Source organism: Brachycentrus maculatus, unplaced genomic scaffold (assembly GCF_059751285.1).
Source record: "Brachycentrus maculatus isolate JH-2025_06_01 unplaced genomic scaffold, ASM5975128v1 h1tg000806l, whole genome shotgun sequence".
NCBI lineage: Eukaryota > Metazoa > Arthropoda > Insecta > Trichoptera > Brachycentridae > Brachycentrus > Brachycentrus maculatus.
The window spans coordinates 14,973-33,830 of NW_028281534.1; the positions used below are offsets into that span (position 1 = coordinate 14,973).

Below are 18,858 nucleotides of genomic sequence, written 5' to 3' on the forward strand. Positions count from 1 at the left end.
CTTTGAAAAATGCATAATTACAAATAACAGTTATAAATGCAATATGGATGTTTCATAATGAATAGAAAAGAGAAAGTTCCAAATTTAATCCAGTCAAAGCCCGGTCGTAAGCACTTGGATCCTTAAGCTTCCATGTTTCCTTCGTATATAAAAAATACATAGATCTTCGTCTTATTTGAGATAACTTTAATTTATAGTAAATAAATACGTCATTATTATTATTATTTTATATTTTTATTTTATATTTATTTCATTTCATAGATACATAGATACATTCATAGATACATATTTATTTCGTAGATACATTTACTATATGTATTATGGCTCTTTAGGCATGGCCTGTGTTGAGCCGAAATACTAACATGTTAATACAATTTTTTATTATTATTAGAATATATACATTACATACAATAATAATTTACAGTTTCAAGGATTTACAATAAAATAATTACACCTGTATTTTGTTCATATTTATAATGTCAGACATACTTTTTGTAACGGTATATACACGGGTCTACCAAACAATAAAATGACTCGACTGCAATCAGTGTTAAACGCAGCAGCGAGACTAATTTTTGTCACATCACCCCACTACTTCACAAACTACACTGGTTACGCTTTCCCGAAAGGGTTGAGTATAAGATCTGCCTACTCATGTATAAATCAATACACAATATGGCTCCAGAGTATCTTAAGGAGCTGTGTATTCCAGATGAATTGGTTGATAGACGTCTCACGCTTCGATCGGCTACAACATCTGCAATGGGCAAAGTGATCTTACCAGCTCACAACCAACGCACTAAATTTGGCGAGCGTGCCTTTGCTGTTGCAGGACCGACGGCGTGTAATGCTCTTCCACCAATGGTTAGAAATAGTGAACGTGAGATGACCCTTAGAAAAAGACTAAAAACACATTTGTTTGCTAAATCATTTCCACCATAATATTTTCCCCAATTCATTTACAGTGAAGGGCCCTTGAGGTATATTTTACGAGAATGGCGCTATATAAGTTATCCAAATTTATTATTATTATTATATTTCAGTTAACAATCTTAAGTTTCAATGATACTGTAAAATTTAATATTTCTTTTTTGTTTCAGATTCAATTACCTTCTGTTATGGGATCATGATGGCTCGGCATGGCTTGCAATAATGTGATGGAGGTAATAAAACAAATACATATCTTTAAAAAAAAGTAAAGTACTGTCTTATAGTTACACATTCTTTTGGATTGATGTAAGTGAAGGTTTATTTTGCTATTTCATATTGTTTTACTCCAAAATAAATTAAAAACGCTATGAGAACCCGTGGTAGGCCATAAAAAAACCATCTCTACAAAGTACATTATATTTATTGCCTCTCCATATCCAGGTTGATAGAAAATTCCAGATGAAAAACAAACCGTGGCTTTCCTTTTTATTATATGGAGTTGTTTTTTTAGCCGAATTGTGGTTTTACGTTTAGCGTTACAGGATAGAAAAGCAGTAAATCATAATAAATATTTCTGACTGTGTGATTCATACTACGTATGTGGTTTGCTTGAGGATTCTTCGCAGGTTTTAAGTTTTTTTTACACTTCAAAATAAATGAAGAAGAATATTGAAGCCTGGGTATTTACAGGACCTGTCAAAGGTTGTTAAAGTGATCACTTTATACATGTGTGACATTCACCATTCTACCCATTATTTATAACCACAGCACTCAAATTTTTGAAACTCCTACATACATATTATTATTAATCTCGTGACTTTATATGTGAGTTCACTAGAACCATCTATGTTAGATCAAGAAAGCTTTTATTTAGCACAGACCCTTTGATTTGTATGTATGCAAGATTCTTAATTTATTAATATCACATTATTTAATTATTAGCACAACATAGATGTAAAAGATTTATTTGCATTCATCTTTGTCGAGATATCAATAAAAAAACACGATTTTAATAACTACGCAGAGACTAACCCAGAATTTGTGAACAAAGATTTGGACACACTCCAAATATTGTGAACCTCAATGTTATGTAGATCGTGTACTTCGCGTACTAAAGGGTCAGAAAAAATATATAAAAAAATCATGGTTTTTAACCCCTGCCTCACGATTATTAGAAATATCTATCAACTAATAATTCCTCAACGGGCACCATGTTTTACATAAATATGGCTCATAAGCGCTCACAATCAAGGCCCAAAGGTAGAAAAGCCAACGAGGCTAACCTATAGAGGCCCAATGAGCCATCAAATTTTTCCCATAGGTCAAACTTAACTTACTATCACATCGCTTCCCAAACTGACGGAGGCAGAGGGAATTGAACGCTTTACCACTTTTTGCACTCCCTACATTAATCATCTCAAAAGCTGTATTTAATAAGTGTTTTATTGTAATATTAAAAGAGTTTAGGTGCTCAGTATTCTTTGGTCACTTTATTTTTCAGTAATATCGTATTGCTACAATAATTATCAACAATTAATAAATATTTGTCATTTTATGCCTGGATGGAAGAAAAAATGTTTTGATTTAAAATTACATAAAATTGTAAAGAAAAAAATCTTTATTTTTAACCACTTGAGTTTATTTTATTATGACGACTAGTTTTGGAAACTATGCTTCCATCTTCAGGTTTAACTATTTAGACCTGAAGATGGCATTGCTTCCGAAACTAGTCGTCATAATAAAATAAATTTATGTGGTAAAAAACAAGTGTTTTTTTACAATTTCATCATGTCTTAGCACAAAGTGAATGTAAAATTACATGAGAAAAAATAACCAATTTTGTGCTTCACTTTCATACGTTAGAATCACGTTGTGCACTGCCAATGAAGCTTTCGGGGTTAGGCTTTTATATCCTATAACAAATTTCATTGCATCATTCACTCTGTTTTACTAACTATATCTCTATCAATTTTTCCGTCCCTAAAAAACACACATCCCAAACATAGCGAGAAAACATGTATTTTTTTAGATAAACTTAAACTAATTTGAGAATAAATTGTAATTTGCAACATATAAACCAAGTGGTTTGCGGTTTTTGCTAGTTCTATTTGCGTAAGGACGACAAAGCGTTGTATTCATTTTCTTACCAAACAAATTTGAGCAAAGTTTAGCACTTGACAGACTGCGAATATTGCGCCGTCAAAGTTTTCGTTTTCTCGAGCGCTCACATAATTAATGTCTCCATTATTATTCTGACATGAGATGCATTAATCAAGCCCATCGGGCTTCGAGTCGGCTTGTCTCACCACACTCCCGCCAGCCTCATCCCCACACCCACATTGTCTTCTGCCCAACTTTTCTTTGTATCCGCTCACCTATACCACCCCATGGCCCTCGTGTGATGGCGAGCAACGTGGGATGTTTTATCTGCCACGCTTCATTAGTCAAAACACAACTTTGGAAGTTAAAACTTTTGCGAATATCGAACAAATTTATGTACGGAAAATTTTAGGTACGAAAAACATTTAAAGTTAATAAAAGCTCCATTCTGGATTTTAACGTAGATCGTTTTCTCTTCCTTAACTCGCATCTGATTATTCATTATAAAACGAAGGCATGCTTTATAAATTTAACATACCATCAAAATACTAAGGGTATGTCCAAATCCTTGTTCTCTCTTGTTCTCTCGATAACATCCATGGTTCTTCTTCTTCTTCTTCTTTTTGTAGATCCAAGGGATCTGTTTGTGCCTCCGCATGTCGCTCTTGGAATGTCGACTCCCAGCTGTCTTTCCATCTTTTCGGAGGTCTGCCTGGGGGTCTGCGTCCTTCAGGGTTGCCTTGAAGGGCGACACGTGGAAGTTTGTCTTCTGACATTCTGTTTATATGTTCCTTCCAGTATCGCCTTCGTTGTCGTCCCCACCTCACGATATCCTCCGTCTTACACATGCTCCGGATGTCAGTATTTCTTACTCGTTCTCGCAATGTGTTTCCGGTTATGGATCGAGGAGTCTTCATCTCGGAGGTTCGAAGTCTAGATTTTGTTCTGGGAGTATCTGCTCTTGCCTCAATCCCATAAGTGGCTTTTGGTCGAACGCATGTTTTGTATATTTTCATTTTACTTTATATTTTCACGTGTTTGTCCCTCCACACCGAGTTTTTGAGGCATCCTGATATAACTGCAGCCTTGTTTATTTGTTTCTGAGTCTTACTTTATAGGTCACCGTAGCTACTGATGTCAACTCCGAGATACTTGAATTTCATCACCTGTTCAACGGTTCCATTGTTTACAACTAATTTGCATCTAACTGGACTCTTTGATATGGTCATGCTTTACGTCTTGTCATTGGATATCATCATGTTGAACTTTTCCGATATCAAGTGGAGCTTGAGAAGCATTCTTTGGAGGTCGTCTTCGGATTCTGCTATACTGATGGCATCAGATATTGTTGGTTCTTTTCCCGCCCAGTCGGTACCCCAGGTTCATATTGGCAACCTCTTTTATCAATTTATCCATAATCAAATTGAAAAGAAATGGGCTAATTAGAGTACATAATTTTTTTATTTAGAAAATACCCTTATTTTAAAATTTAAGATCCTTCCCGAATTATTTCACATCCAGGAAGACTTCTGGAAACGTGATTCTCAAATATAACGAAGCTTATAATTTGACCACATTAATTTCTCAGTTTTAAAAGTCAGTTTTTCTCTAATCTGGGTTTTTTCACTTATTTCGGTCAAATTTTTAGCTTCATAAAATTATAAACAGACACAAATTAAAAACAAATTTATGAGGGGAATGTAGTTGGAAAAAGAAGCAGAGGACGACCGAGGAAAACTTGGCACAATCAGGTATGTCAAATACTTGAAAGCGGCCGGGTCAGGAGTCGTAATAATCGTCGGGTATGTGTGAGGAGATGCATGAATGTAGAAGAGGCAAAGAATGTTTGCAAAGACAGAGTGGTGTGGCGTTCGATTCTCTCTGCCTACCCCTGCGGGGAAGCGGCGTGATGGTTAGTTAGTTAGTTAGTTTTTTTAAAATTATAAACTATGTTTTCAGGCGTTTCACTGTATAAAAAATAATTCATACATATAAAATTAAGGGTCTTCGCTACATAAAAAGGTTTACTGAAATCAACCATAGATGCAACCGTAAAAGGACGTATGAATTACGGTATATAATAAATTATACTATGGTTTACAATAGTTATATTAATATTTCCATATTTGCTTTGTAATCTGTTTGAAATCTCCAAAATGTATAGGTCAACCTAGATAGCCGTAAAGGCTCTTTAACGGATGTAACAACAGTAGGAGCTCCATCAGTCCGTTCATCTTCAAAGGCTTTTGCGTCGGAACATCCGGTATAGATAAACCGCTTCCGTTACCGCTAGAGCAAGCCTAAAAGTGATATGATTTATTATACAAATACGTACGATAAAAACCGCTCGTTTACTTCATATTAATTTATCTTGAAATAATAACCAGGGAGTGTAGCAACTAACAAACTGATAAAAGTACTAGAATATTAATATTAGCACTTCACATATTTTAAATGGTATATTTCATATCGCTCACTCCTTTCAACAACGTCACATATCAAAAAACATGATTTTTCAGGAGATCGTTTTTAAAGTTTAATTATATAATACAATGTATTAAAATAAATATCAAGCCACTTATTGAACTTATACTGTGCAACAGATTTTTTTAGGTAAAACCTGAATGTTTTTTCTCCATTTGAAAAATATTTAGTATGAGTATATTAAAAAAAAAATATTAAGCTCCTTTTCTTCGAAATGCAAAAACAACACTTTCTACACTGTAGCGGGTAAATATTAAGTAAAAATATGCCGCTTTTGCTGGGATATAGTACATTTTCTGTTCATTCCGAAAACATGCACAACTGAAAATTGACTATTGTTTATATATGACGTTGCTGAAAGGAGTGAGCGATATATAAGTTATTACACCGCGCCTCCGCAAGGGTAAGCAGAGAGAATAGAACTCCCATATCAATCTGTCTTTGTACACGATTTTCGCTCTATACATTCATGCATCTCCTCATACACACTCGGCAATTATTCCGACTCCTTACCTGACCACTTTCAAGTATTTGAAAGACTTGATCATGCTATGTTTTCCTCGGTCTTCCTCTTTTTCTATTACCTACAACGTTCGCATCGTAAAATGTATTTTTCTTGTCCTTATTTACTCATTAGATTCACATGTCCAAACCATTTGTCTACAGCATTCTTAATTTTATCGATAATGGTTATTTCAACCTTACATTCTTTCCGTATTTCACCATTTGAACATCTAACATCCAACATTTAAAGTTTGTTTTTTTTCAAGGGCTGATGGAGGCTAGACAAAATTTATGATTCAAAGATGTTGTTTTATTATAGTTATAAATGGTACATGTTAGATTACTAGTCATCACGCCGCTTTCTGCAGCAGTAGGCAGAGAGAGTAGAGCGCCATAAAACTATATTCTTGCAAACATTATTCTCTTCAACTAAATTCTTGCATTTCCTCATACACACCCATCGATTATTTCAACTCCTGCGATTTTAAATCAATTTATTTATTTTTTTATTAATTTTTCAAAATATATTACAAACGTAAGTCATATACAATATTCCTGATGAGTAATTTCTATTTCTCATTTTGGGACATGGGATTAAGGTTAATAAGACTGGAACACAAATAATAAAGTTACAAACAAGATTTTTTTTAAATAACCAAAACTAATACATGGCAAAATATAAACACAATAAACAGGTATAATAAATAGGCATAAGAAGCATATTTTCAAAAAGTTAATGAGAAGAAAAGATTGGAAGCATATTTAAAATAAACAAATGAGAAAATATAAAGAAATATAATTTAACAATCGAAATGATTTTTTGCAAGTGCATTTAAATAGTATGTACATACATGTATATGCGTGATTCTGGAAACGTTGGTTGAAAACTCCTTCTACCATACATTTATACAGGTAGTCTTGGATTCTTTAAAATTTTAAACTCTGCCACTCTTTTATACACATAATGATATAGTTCCCTTTCAAACGTGAATCTAACGAGAGACCACCATGCATATCGCTCACTCCTTTCAAGAACGTCATAAATAAAAAATCATCTATTTTCAGTTGTGCATGTTTTCGGAATGCCCAGAAAATGTACTATATCCCGCCAAAAGAGGCATATTTTTAACTCAATATTTACCCGCTACAGGGCAAAAAGTGTTGTTTTTGCATTTTGAAGAAAAGGTGTTGTTTGATTATTTTTTAAAATAAACTAAATATTTTTCAAATGAAGAAAAACCTTCAGGTTTTAGTAAAAAGATCTATTGCACAGTAAAAATTTTAACAAGTGGCTTGATATTTATTTTTAATACATTGTGTTATATTTTTAAACTTTAAAAACGTTCTCCTGAAAAATCAAGTTTTTTGATTTATGACGTTCTTGAAAGGAGTGAGCGATATATTATATGTAGAAAATATCGAGCTTTTTGTACCTTTTTTCTACAAAGCTTCAATTCACCTTTTTTATATAAAGGTCAGAGTAAAACAGGTCTATCCTATCAGTTTCAGATGAAAGCAATTAACTCCTCTGCAGTATGTTAGCTACTTCAGGATTATTCCTGGAATGGAAGTAATAAAATAGTAGGTCCCTAAAGTATGTAGATTAATGCTAGATTCAGGGGATCATGCCCCTTTTAAAATGAGTAGCAATTCCTACGGCAGAAGGGTCAGATCTTCCATTAAAATATGACAAAAGGGGTTATAAATTTGGTCAATCTCGGGTGCTTGCGAAGCGGTTAAATAAGCCATGAAATGGGAAACATTTAGTACAACTTTATACACCGAAGGTACAAATGTTCATATATTAATCCTCACAATGCATTCTTCAGCCACTATTCCATAAACAAATATCACGTATGTGTGACATTGAAAAAATGAGTAGTGTGGTTTTCAATCATGGATAGAATGGTAATATCAAATATGCATACAAATAAAAGGTTCTTTGCGTAATAAAAGCTTTATAAATCCAATCACAGAAGGGTGTTGTGAACTCAATCATGGAATAATAAAATAACAACAATGTAATTTTTTCCACATTTGACCAGCAATCGAGTTTTGTCATAACTGACATCATCATACTGGTCTGATGATGATGACCTGTCTGATGATGTCGGTTACGACAAAACTCGATTGCTGGTCAAATAAAATTCATCTAGATAAAAATTACATAGTTGTTATTTTATTACATAAAATGCAGTTCCACCATGAAATGTCAGTACAATACTTAAATTTAATAATGGAATCTCGGATTTTTTTATATACTTGTGTAAAAAATATTTCAGTTACTTTTTTTTACTAAAAAAGATAAATAAAACAATAATAATACATATAAACATAGCATTATTTATGTCGGACAGCATGCATCTTGATTACTGCTGTCACATAGCCAATTCAATGTTTTCCGTTGCATAATTTCGTAGATTTTTAATATTTTTGTTGCTTCACAATACTTGTTAATCTTTTTTTCCATTTAATACTTAGCGTTTGCTTGGCCGGGCTTAGCTCGTATTTTACAAAAACAATAAAATGTCTCTTTTCTATCCTCTAGAGATTAATTAGCGATTTGAAACAAAATCATTTTCCAATCTATAACGAAAACCCCCCAAGCTACGAATTGTGCTTCAAATATTGTTTGTTTTAAAACCGTCACAATATATTATCCTAACATTTCAACTTAGCTATAAACATTTGTGAATTGTATACTGCAGGCATTGAATTAATTTTCATATTTTATTTATTGTTTCGGCATTAACTTTGTGGTAAGACATGTTACTATGATTAAAGAAAACACTTCGTTTTTTACCACTTGAGTTTTATTATAGACTACATGTTTCAGAAGTTAAACTTCCATCATTCAGGTCTGTTTAATAACTAAAATATAAAATATAAAATTGTTCTATAAATAAGGAGAGGGGAAAGTAAGGGGAAGGGGTTAGTCAAGGGACGGAGTTTGAAAACAAAGGAAAAATGGAAAGCAATGGTGAAGAATTTTGAAACAATATATTATTTAATAAATTATTATTAGAATTCAGGTTTTTTTGGATTTCTAAATTTTAAAGATAATTCATAATTTGGCTTTTATATGGAACAAGGTGTAATAATTTTAATTTATGAGAGTGAAATGAGTGATTAGTATCTATTATGTGATTTGCAAATTCCGAAAAATAATTACTAACAAGACCGCTATGATGTTCTTTAATTCTAATCTTTAAATTTCTAAATGAATGATGGAAGTTTAACTTCTGAAACATGTAGTCTATAATAAAACTCAAATGGTAAAAAACGAAGTGTTTTCTTTAATCATTGTAATTAATTTTCAATTGTATTAGAGGTTGATACTTTGAATCAAATTATAAGTTATTTATTATTAGATTAAAACCAATATTTTTAGCTTTTCCGCTTTTTTTTATTTGACCAGCGACCGGGTTTCGTCGTTACCGACATCATCAGACTGGTGAGAGGCTATACAAATTGTTATGTTATATATAAAAGAAGGCATGTATCAAATCATGGTTATCTGATAACCATGATTTGATATAGGCATATATCAAATCATGGTTATCAACTCCTGCCTTCTTTTATATATAACATAACAATTTGTTTAGCCTTTCACCAGTCTGATGATGTCGGTAACGACGAAACCCGGTCGCTGGTCAAATAAAAAAAGTGGAAAAGCTAAAAATATTGGTTTAAATCTAATAATAAATTAAAAATGCAATTCCATCACGAAGTGTCAGTGGATAATATAAATCTATCAAATTATAAGTAATTGGATCATTTTATCAACTAGTTGTTAAATATCACGCAAACTTTATCTTTCAGAACGCCAATATCCTAAAAAATATTTTATATTTTCACACTTCAGTAAGCAAACATTACACAATAATATTCTAGGTAAACGGAAAATCTGGGTGAGATAGTTCTAATAAAAAATTATCCAAGTTTTTAGCAGAAATGAGTAAAGAAATAACTAACTTCATAGCGTTCAAGGGAATTTAGTTTTAGTCGTCACTTATACCTGTATCTAATATAATCTAGCTATAAAATATAAATAAGTTTTTTATATGATAACATTGTGACAACTTTTATTTGGAGTTTATAGATTAACAGTTTGTATTTTTCCCTATTGATAAGAAATCTGTAGTTCTCAAAACCAGTCGTATTAAAATTAATTAACTTAAAAGTGATATGACATAAGTTTTTATATGTTATCATATTTTAAAATGAATTCCAATGCAATCGCGTATAAAATAAAGCCATCTACTTTATCAGATTGTTTTTATATCGTAGAGTAAAAAAAGAAAATATCCATTTTTATATTACTGCATTCGTTCCAAAGGAATCACACATTTTTTGGTTCAATAGGTTTTTATAGTTGGAGGTTTTTTTAAGTATTGTTATTTTCATTCCATCAAATTCCCAATTTCCTCTCATTTATTTTGTTCTTATCCACTTTCATTCCCATTTAAGGAAATATAATAGCGTCTGATTGAACAAAAATATTTTCTTAAAATTGTATTTTATCTGAACTCCTATTTCGTTGTGAACTAGCTTAAAAAATACAAAAATAAAATTGGTTTCGAAATTTTAAAATTTACACATAATCTCAAAGGGTCGATCAAATACAAGGCAAAAATCTCATTAATAAATACATATTTTATTACCGTTGAAACTACTCTCATAGGCCGATTATTCCGATTTATATACTTTCAAGTATTTTAAACACTTTTTTTTAATTTCTTTAATTTAATTCAATTTACTAAAACTGATTTCTATCCACTATCAATCCTTTTCCAGCATTTACCCTCTTTTTTATAATAAAATTAATCTATCCATCCCTAGAAAACAAACTTTCAAGTACACGACATTATCTACCTTTTCCTAAATTGCCCAATTCACAACGTTTTATATCCAGATTATCATTCAACTCTTTAAAAAAAAAACCCATGACTTTGAAATCGTCGACATGAAATTATAAACAAAACGCTTGTTTTTTATCAACTGTTTTAAATTTCAGTTGGTATATTTAAATTTTAAACACATAGTTTCAGAAGCTACAAATGCTTCCGTCTACGGTTTTGAATATAAACTGGCTAACATTCGTCAGAAAATCTCATTCCTTGCGCACATAATACACCTTTAACACCAGCTCCTGCAGGCCAAAAAAAAACATACAAAACGTATGTATTAACGTGGAAATTTTATACATTTGAAAGGATTAACATAAAGTACCAAATTTATTAACTGAAAATATAACGTTTCTGAAATAAGACCCCAAATAGGGTAGTTTTAGCTCTAGAGAATTTTTCAGGGTAATTACATTTTAAGAGGTATTATTCCGTAATAAAACTGTCATGCCATGTTATTCAGTCTACTAAAGTTAATCGTCGAAACGTTTTTCGGTATGTAACCGATTACAAGCTTTATTAAAATGGACAGTTATGACATAATCCCGCCTTTTGTTGGGGCATACACCTAGCGATTACCCCAATTTTGTTTCGTCGTTTTTATACGGAATTCTGTATAATATTTAATCCTTTTTTACAAGTGAATAACTCCCAAAATCTGAATATTCGCTGGACCAAAAAGTTTTTGTGTTATTCAAAATCCCTTTCAACCCTTATAAGAATAGATTAATTGCCAGGATTATTTACTAATAAATTTATTAAAAGCATTGTAAATCTACCATATACAAAATAAACATCATCCGATACAGCACCGAAAGCCAATACTCCATTAATCTATTAAAATAATTACTAGCATATAAAAGAAATCCAATACTTGATTAGTGAATAAACTAATCTTTCAAAAATAAATATAAAATGGATATTCAATAATGATCGTAACATTTAATTTTTGGTTTGTAATAGAAGCAGAGGAATGCCGAGGAAAACTTCGTATGATCTAGTGGTATTTCAAATATTAAAAAGTGGTCAGGTCAGGAGTAGGAATAATTCGGCTGTCCAAACTCAAAACACAGTAAGGAACATTTTTTGTAGTACGTTTTTTTTGCATTTTTGGACTACGTAGAATCTACATACTTAGTCCAAAAATGCAAAAAAAACGTACTACAAAAAATGTCCCTTACTGTGTTTTAAGTTTGGACAGCCGAAAAGGCGGCTATGTATGAGGAGATGTATAAAATGTGGAAGAGGGGGGGGAATTGTTTGGAAAAACAGATTGGTGAGGCGTTCTATTCTCTTTGCCTATCCCTTGCAGAAGTGGTTTTGTAATTAGTTATTTATTTAGTAAATATATATTTTTATATGAATAAATTATTTTTAAAAAAATTAAACGTTTTGAGTGTCTCCTATTAATTAATGAGCGTGTTTTAACATTTTTTCACAAATCTCCAATTACAAGACTTATTTTAATATATTTTTTTGACATCTCAACAAAGATGAAGAAAAATGTGGTAGTCTGGGCATTTACGGGGCTTACGACCGTTAAAGCATAATGTTTCGAAATTGAATCATATATTATATATGTATAAAAATTTGAGAAGTATGGTTGACAATCATGGATAGAATTGGTGAATGTTACACTTGTGTAAAGTAATCATTTAAACTAACTATGACGGTTGTAAATATGTTCCGACTTCCATATTTTCCTTCATCTTTGTTGAGATTTTAAAAAATCATAAAAATAATAATAAAATAGATTCTATAAAATTGATAAACTTTGTTTTAACCTACCGGTTTCGACAGTACCTCGTCATCATCAGGGTTTATTTAAATATATTTTTTAAAAACATTAAAATACTCTCACCAAAAACTTCCACACACTCCATAAAACATTTAGGATTTTTATGGAGTGTGTGGAAGTTTTTGGTGAGAGTATTTAATGTTTTTGATTTAAAATAAACCCTGATGATAACAAAGTATTGTCAAAACCGGTAGGTTAAATTGTATTAATAATAAAAGTGGTGAAAACAAAGTTAATTAAATTTATAAGTTTATAAAATGTGCCACAAAGTATCTGCGGAAAACATTCAAGAAATAAAGTAGATGACTGAATTAAAATAATTTAATTACACAGATGCAATGAAAGGCTTGATGAGTTTTTATACATCAAAAAAAGATGTTTTATTGCAAGCAATATTGATTGAACGGATAAAATGATGCCGGTAAGTGGTCTGAGAAGGAAAAAGAAAAAAGCTTCTTTCGTGATGCGGAGTGCTCCCCTGGGTGCGTTTTCATCCCTTTCTTTACAAAAGGACCGTTTTATTAATTTTCTCAGAAACAACCCTTTATCCGGGGGTTGTCAACTGCCTTGGATTTATAAAGGAGGTGTTATAAAGTAGAAAAAAGAAAAAAAAACTCTTAGACACGATTTTCTTTTAAAAAATTAATGAAGCGTTTCGGGATTATTTTCAAAGTATATAAAAAAATGAGCACGTTTTTTTTTTCATTACACTGTAATGTTTTAATATACTATGAAACTATAATCTATATTTAAAGCACTAATTTTGTGATTTTTCATTATATAATTAAAATGTAACTTAACTTTGTGTAATACAACTTTTTTAAACACTTATCAATGATATAATTGGAATGTAACTTTGTGTTAAAATCACTATAAATATTTTATTATAACTTAATTATAATGACAACCGGTTTCAAAGCTAACCGCTTCTTTATCAAGACTGATTAATACATCATAGTATAATAATAGTATTAATTAGTCTTGATAAAGAAGCGATTAGCTTCGAAACCGGTAGACATTATAATTAAGTTATAATAAAATATTTATCGTGATTTAAAAACAAAGTTACATTTTAATTATACTCTGAACTGCTCAGGCAAGACAGATATTTAAAACTGAACCCTTAATTTATAAGTATTTTATTCAATAAACTTATCAAAAACAGGATTTTCATGCGTGACTTTCGCTTTTTTGTCCAAAACAGGGAATTCTTTAATTAGCCTAACTATAAGAATCTAATATTGACATAAATAAAATATTGCGACTTTTTATAGCCCTAATCCACCCTTTAGGTGCATAGGGTACTGTTTCGTATAGAAGTAGAGTTATCTTGATCATTTGTCCGCCTCCGTAGTGTAATGGTCAGCACGCTCGGCTACCGTTCTGGAGGACCCGGGTTCGATTCCCAGGGGGGGTAAGAATAAATATGAGTGATTTTTTCACTGTAATATTTATTCAATATTACCCTGGACTGGTACTTGAAGCGGAGGGCTGATCACCTTTCCTTCATGTGTACACGATCAAGATAACACTGCGTTTATATGACGCAGTGCCCTATGCACCATTGGGGTGCGGATAAGAGTTTCATTATTATTATTTGATCATTAAATAATTATATGAAGGTGATCAGCTCCGCGCTTCAGGTACCATTCTAGGGTATGTTGAAATGTTAGAGCGAAAAATTGCAGAAAATTCATTTATACTCCCTTGAAATCCATCCCGAGGCCTCCAGCAAAGTAACTTAACGCGTTGACCGTTTCACTTATAATTTATTTAATGTACATTTTTTTATGTAGGTACCATATCTGTTGTAACACGAATATTGGATTAATCCCTTGTAGTTATAAGTAGAAAGATATCTTGCAAAAATAATTTATTTGAAGTGAAAATATCGACTTCTTTAACATTCACTGGACTTATAAATTGTCATAAGCTGGCTTTAGTGATCACTTTGTACATTTATGTGAAAATTACTATTGATCATGTGATCTTAACTACTTCGTTTTTGAAACACAAAAAGAAAACTGAAACATTTTTCTAATAAAAAATTAATCTGATTTTTTTTTAATAAAAAACATTTTTAATGAAATTTAATATTTATTGTACAAAAAAAATCTCCTCATATACCAATCCAAATAATTTTTTTGTTTTAGTTTAAATTTTGATAAACGTATATTTCTAATTTACATCTTACACCAATTTTTTGCTTGAGTTGTAACATCTCGCGAATTGCGTTTAACATAAAAAGCAATAAATAAAGAAGGAGAGTCTGAATTATGAATTATGAGAACTTTTGAATAATGGTCCAGAAAGGTAAATTGTGTCGCTAAATAATTTCATAAAATTAAAGGTTTTTCACATAACGCAAAATATAAATAGTTCATATTATTTTTTAATATCTCATCAAAGATGAAGAAGAATAAGGAAGTCTGGGCATTTACGGGGCTGACGACCGTCATGGGCTGGTTTAAGTGATCACTTTACACACGTGTAACATTCACCAATTCTACCCATTATTGACAACCACACTACTCAAATTCTTGGAAGTTTTATATATATGAACCAATTTAGAAACCTTGTTCTTGAATCACTAGAACTTCACTAGAGACATCTATTGGTGAGATGTTAATGCCCAGACTTCCATATTATTCTTCATCTTTGATGAGATGTTAAAAAATAATATGAAAGTGACTGCTGTAATCGGAGATAATCCAGATTTTGTGAACAAGTATTTGGACACACTCAAAATGTTGTATATAAATAGTTGCGTATAACATTTCTGTATAGTTAGGTAGAGTAACGTTTAATTCATGTGATGTGATAACCTACAGGAAAAACTCCTATAGTTGGAGATTATCCATATTTGTGACAAGTATATGGACACACTCAAAATGTTGTATATATTATTGTTGTAAACCGGTCAAATTATAAGCTAAAATAATGTATGTAATTATAATCCAAGATTTGGACCTCACACACTAATAAAAGAGTTTCTGCTCAGTAAAAAGCTTTTTTTATCTCACCTCTAGTGCTTCAAAAACAATATTTGAATTGGATCAAATATATGGAACTTCTAAGAATTTGAGTAGTGTAGTTGTCAATAATGGGTAGAATTGGTGAACGTTACACGTGTGTAAAGTGATCACTTAAAACAGCCTTTGACGGTCGTCAGCCCCGTTAATACCCAGACTTCCATATTCTTCTTCATCTTTGATGAGATGTCAAAAAATAATATGAAAATAAAGGTACATTATAAAATATGTTTCGAAATGGATTGTGGGGGAAACTTGTGTTCAATTAAAATTTTACTTAATCATATTGGGAATGTCGTCAAGATATGGGGGTGCGAATCATATTTTTTTCCAGTGTTTTCTCACAACAGAGAAGGAAAACTTATTTAACAGCTGAATACAGGCAGAAATTCAACTCCCCACCCTAGTATCTACCATTATTTCTGATCCTAATTATAAAATAAAGGTCACAATCTCTAAAATTATAAACCTGAACGCATTCGAACTATCTTTTGTATATTTTTTGTCATCTCAACACAGATGAAGAAGAATATCGTAGTCATATAGGAGAAAGTGACCAAGTGCATTTTTTTACAAAAACGTGATCATTGACTATTTGATATCTTTCTAGCTTAAAATTGCCCTGAAAAAATCTCAATGGATTTTAAACTTGGAAGTATGCAAAGTATATTGACTTGTTAAATATGACTAACTGCATTGATGTTTATTTTCTTACCAAGCAAAAGTGACTTAAATGGCCCTCCTGAACATTTTACGTTTTATTAGTCACTTTCTCCTGTACGACTACGATATGGAAGTGTGTGCATTTCTAGGGCTTGTAACGTGTCGTGGATTGGTGGAGTGATCACTTTACATACGCAAAACATTCACAATTCTGTAGAATGGTGAATATTGCACGCGTGTAAAATGATCACTTAACCAGCTTTTGATAGGTCATAAGCCTTGTAAATACCAATTTATCAGTAGAACGTCCAATTAGATTTTTAATGCGTCCAATTTGGTAACTTACACATCCATTTTGAACTGAAAAATCTGTTTATGAAGAATGATATTTGTAAATTTTAATATGTTTTTTTCTTCTTTTCAGATGCCAGTTGTTCTTCTTCTTCTTCTCCATCTTTCACTAAATGGACCTGAAGAGAGCCAAGCTGTCAACCCCGGTAAAGACATAATAGCGTTACGTTTATGATGGTTGACACTCGACTCAAATTTCCTTCAGTAAAAAATGTTTATCTTGGTAGCTCTTTGATCTTTTGAAAACCCTTAAAAGAAAATGTTTTATCTCGAGAAAGAAAATACTTATTTTTGAGGATTATTTTTTAGACAGGACTAAATTAAAAGATTTGCAAAATTTTAAATATTTTACAACATAGTTTGATATATTTTAAATTAACGTTTTTAAACTGCTTAAAATACATGTATCTCTAAGTCGACATAAACATTAAAACCGTTTTCATAAGGAATAATCCGCAAAGTCTGTATTTTAGAGGCTTGTCTAACTAAAAACTAACTAACCAACCATCACGCCGCTTCTGCAGGGGTAGGCAGAGAGATTAGAATGCCACACCACTCTGTCCTTGCAAACAAACATTCTTCGCCTCATCCACGTACACGCATCTCCCCATACATACCCGCCGATTGTTTCGACTGACCACTTTCAAGTATTTGGCATACTTGATCGAGCCAAGTTTTTTTCTGTCTTCCTCTGCTCCTTTTTCCAATTACATTCGACGCATAAATTTGTTTTACCGATCTTTCCTCACTCATTCATTCTACATGTCCAAACCATCTCAATACACCTTTCTTAATATTATCGATAATGCTTGTCTCAGCTTTGCATTCCTTCCTTATTTCACTATTCGAACATCTATCACACATCGTTTTGTCGCATATTCTTCTGAGAGATCGCATTTCAACTGCATTCAGTCTGCTTTCATCCTTCTTTGGCCAACTCCATGTTTCTTCAACTCCAGGCTTGTCTGCAGGTAGGATAGTAAGAATCGGGAAGACAGACATAAAATATACAACACAAAAACCTTCAACAATTGTAACAAATATTTTTGAATTTATTCTATACAATTACATATTACGATTTGACATTAGTATAAAAAAATTGAGAAAAAAATACTAAATTTTGTCTTTTTTCTCTCTTTTAAAATTGTATTTATTTACGAACGTCAAATATTAATAATATCATTTTTGATGACCTGATGATGGAATGATTTTCCGAAACCGGTAGTCACGAATAAGTGTTTTTAAAACTGGTATTACAGAAAATAGACAGCAGATGATAAAGATAGTGTTATATTTGTATACTTTATTCCAAGATAACAAATTTGAAGATACAATGCCATTTGTGGATCACAATATTAACATATCGCTCACTCCTTTCAAGAACGTCATAAATCAAAAAACTTGATTTTTCAGGAGAACGTTTTTAAGGTTTAAAAATATAATATAATTCATTAAAAATTAATATCAAGCCACTTATTGTGCTTTTTAGTGTGCAACAGATCTTTTTACGTTTAACCTTAAGGTTTTTTCTCCATTTGAAAAATAACTAGTTTTTTTAAATAAACAATACCTTTTTTTTTCAAAATGCAAAAACAACACTTTTGCCCTGTAGCGGGTAAATATTAAGTCAAAAATATGCCTCTTTTGCTGGAATATAGTACATTTTCTGGGAATTTCGAAAACATGCACAACTGAACATTAACAATTTTTTATTTATGACGTTCTTGAAAGGAGTGAGCGATATGTATTAGTTGAGCGGAACAGATTGTTAAATATCTCTCACATTCATTCCTAAAAAACCAAACTTAATTGTCATGTAACCGGTTGCTATTTTTAATAAATTCTTTTGATAAGTTTCACGTTTTTAATTACGTAGACCGCCAGACGAATGATTAGTTTTTAAGGGTTGAAGGTGGATTTATATTATTTAGACCATTTTCTTTATCTGTTAAACTTCCAATATTTTTATCAACATTTTGACATATTACGTTAGCATCAACTTGGTTTGCGGCAAATGCGATACGAATCCGGAAAATCAATTTTAATGCTTACCTCTTCAAATGAAATTATATAAAATGTCGTTATTTTA

At 31.5% G+C, this 18,858-nt stretch overlaps 1 protein-coding gene across 1 annotated transcript in view; it reads left to right on the plus strand.

The window, feature by feature from the left end:
- Positions 1-1,098: 1,098 nt before the first annotated feature.
- The window catches only part of LOC148300172 (suppressor of lurcher protein 1-like), a 136,107-nt gene continuing 118,347 nt past the window's right edge, over positions 1,099-18,858 (plus strand). The window contains exons 1-2 of the mRNA XM_088275149.1: positions 1,099-1,163; positions 16,843-16,915. Coding sequence (XP_088131275.1) covers positions 1,140-1,163; positions 16,843-16,915 — 97 coding nt within the window. The 5' untranslated portion in view covers positions 1,099-1,139. The remainder of the gene's footprint in view (positions 1,164-16,842; positions 16,916-18,858) is intronic.